The following is a 2,354-nucleotide window of genomic DNA, read 5'->3' as shown; positions in this document are numbered from 1 at the left end:
TGGAACCACAGGTGTGTGCCACCACACCCGGTTAATTTTTGTATTTTTGGGAGAGATGGGATTTCTCTGTGTTTCTCAGGCTGGTCTGGAACTCCTGAGTTCAAGCGATCTGCCCACCTCGGCCTCCCAAAGCACTAGGATTACGGGTGTAAGCCACTGCGCCCAGCCTAATGGAAGTATTTCTTCCACAAGGAAGGGTCTTCTGAGGTAAGATAATGAAGGAGCACCTCCCCCCAGGTGTCAGAGCTGAAGGTGTTCATTTAGGACTTTCATTGGCTATCTTCTTGCAAATCAGGCTTCCAGAAGGCATAAACTACTGGTTTCTTTCAGCCTCCCTCTACGGGAGTTTAGGACACCTAATTGGAGTTTTGAGCCTAATAGGGCAAAAGTGAAATGTGTGTTCTGTGCATGAGCTAGCCTGAGGACATGTGGCTATGAGTCATAAGCATGAGTCCACCCTTTCAGGATCAGATAAACTTAATGAGCTACTGGAATGAATGAGTGAATGAATGAATGCATGCATAAATGAATGAGTTTTTTTTTTGCGACAGGATCTTGCTCTGTTGCCCCGGCTGGAGTGCAATGGCATGATCTCGGCTCACTGCAGCCTCTGCCTCCCAGGTTCAAGAGATTCTTCTGCCTCAGCTTCTTGAGTAGCTGGGATTACAGACACCTACCACCATGCCCAGCTAATTTTTGTGTGAATGAATTCTTTATTTTTTTTTTCTGAGACAGAGTTTCGCTCTGTTGCCCAGGCTGGAGTGCAGTGGCTCGATCTCAGCTCACTGCAAACCTTCACTTCTGAGCTTCCAGCGATTCTCCTGCCTCAGCCTCCCAAAGTGCTGGGATGACAGGCCCTTCTTACCACACTTGGTAAACTTCTTTTGTTTTTGTTTTTTTTTTTTAGTTTTTGTAGAGATGAGGTATCATTATGCTTCCCAGGCATGTCTCAGACTCCTGGAATCAAGTGATCCTCACCCTCTTGCCTCAGCCTCCCAAAGTGCTGGGATGACAGGCCCACCACACCCGGCCTGTAGATACTTTGGAGTCAACAGCTGGAAGATCTACTTAGACATTTTACGGGGGTTTCTGCGGCCCTTGCTTTGTTCCGTGTGCTAACCCTGGCCCCTCTCTCTCCACACCAGGTTCTCTTTCCGATCGGGGAAACAGACCTAGATCCAAGGACACACCTAAGGCTATGGCTCTGACTCTAGGACACAACCCTCCAAAGATACCTTGCAAAGCCCTGTCCGTGCCACACATACACACTGGGCCTGTGTATTTATTTCCCCTTCAAAGCAGACTAAGGAGGAAGGAAACAAGGTTCTCTTGGCACCACTTTCTCCCTGGCCGCAGAACTGGACACCTTGAAGATTCGGCCTGGGCCAGTGAAGCAGAAATCAAGAAATACAGAAGGATGTGCGGCGGGGCCCACCTCCTGCTCCCACGTCAACCCCCAGGCCCTCCGGCGTGCAGATGCATGTCCTGCTCATCTGCTCCCAGGATGACCCAGGTCTTTTCATGTTTAGCAGAAGGGAGAAAAGAAAGCAGGAAAATGTGCTATTGATATTCCAGTGGTGACTTCACTGATATTTAGTGAATATTTGATTTAGCAAATTTCTGGGTACAATGGCTCACATCTACAATCCCAGCACTTTGGGAGGCCAAGGTGGGCAGATCACAAGGTCAAGAGATCAAGATCATCCTGGCCAACATGGTGAAGCCCTGTCTCTACTAAAAATACAGAAAATTTTTCTGTATTTTTCTGTGCCTTTCTTTATGTGATTTTGTATTAAAGTAAAATGACTCTATACTTTCTATAGCTTGTCTAGAGTGGTCTCTTAGGTACAATGGTATACCTGGTGTATGTGTGTATATGACACATACATACATCTCATTGTAGAGTGAAATCAGTTGCATTCATTGAATCTAAGCGATGCACCTTTATTTGGTGTCACTATGAAGGGAAGGATTGCTGCAAACACAAATGTTAAGATGCTATTGATTTTAGGACTCATCTTGATTTCAGAGGTGTTAAGATGTGAATAAAATGCATTTAGGAATCAATAAAACAGAGAGCAGCTGTCTGTACTTTGCAAAGGAACTAATGAGCTTGCCAGGCCGGTTCCATGAGCCTGTCTTATTAGTAAATAACAGCGGCTTACTCAATGTGTTTCACCTGCTCTGTGGATTATATTGTTTGTTCCTTATAACCCGGGGAGATGGGGACTGGTACTGGTGCCCAGTTTATAGATTTTTTTTTTTTTTTTTTTGAGATGGAGTCTTTGCAACAGCTGGGGCTAAAAAAGAAACAAAAAAAAAACGAAAAAAAAAAAAAAAAGAGATGGATTCTT

The 2,354-nt window shown here is 45.2% G+C and overlaps 1 protein-coding gene across 2 annotated transcripts in view; it reads left to right on the top strand.

Moving 5' to 3' along the window:
* RILPL2 (Rab interacting lysosomal protein like 2) overlaps nucleotides 1-1,730 on the top strand; it is a 27,747-nt gene extending 26,017 nt beyond the window's left edge. Inside the window, exon 3 of one of the 2 annotated variants that reach the window (XM_017544382.2) lies at nucleotides 1,146-1,730. In XM_017544382.2, coding sequence (XP_017399871.1) covers nucleotides 1,146-1,208 — 63 coding nt within the window. In that variant the 3' untranslated portion in view covers nucleotides 1,209-1,730. The remainder of the gene's footprint in view (nucleotides 1-1,145) is intronic. The other variant, XM_017544381.2, reaches the window with a different exon arrangement.
* The last annotated feature ends 624 nt before the right edge of the window (nucleotides 1,731-2,354 follow it).

The sequence above is a fragment of the Cebus imitator genome, unplaced genomic scaffold (genome assembly GCF_001604975.1).
Source record: "Cebus imitator isolate Cc_AM_T3 unplaced genomic scaffold, Cebus_imitator-1.0 Scaffold169, whole genome shotgun sequence".
NCBI lineage: Eukaryota > Metazoa > Chordata > Mammalia > Primates > Cebidae > Cebus > Cebus imitator.
Note: the sequence above shows the minus strand (reverse complement) of the source record. Positions and strands in the feature narration are given on the sequence as shown.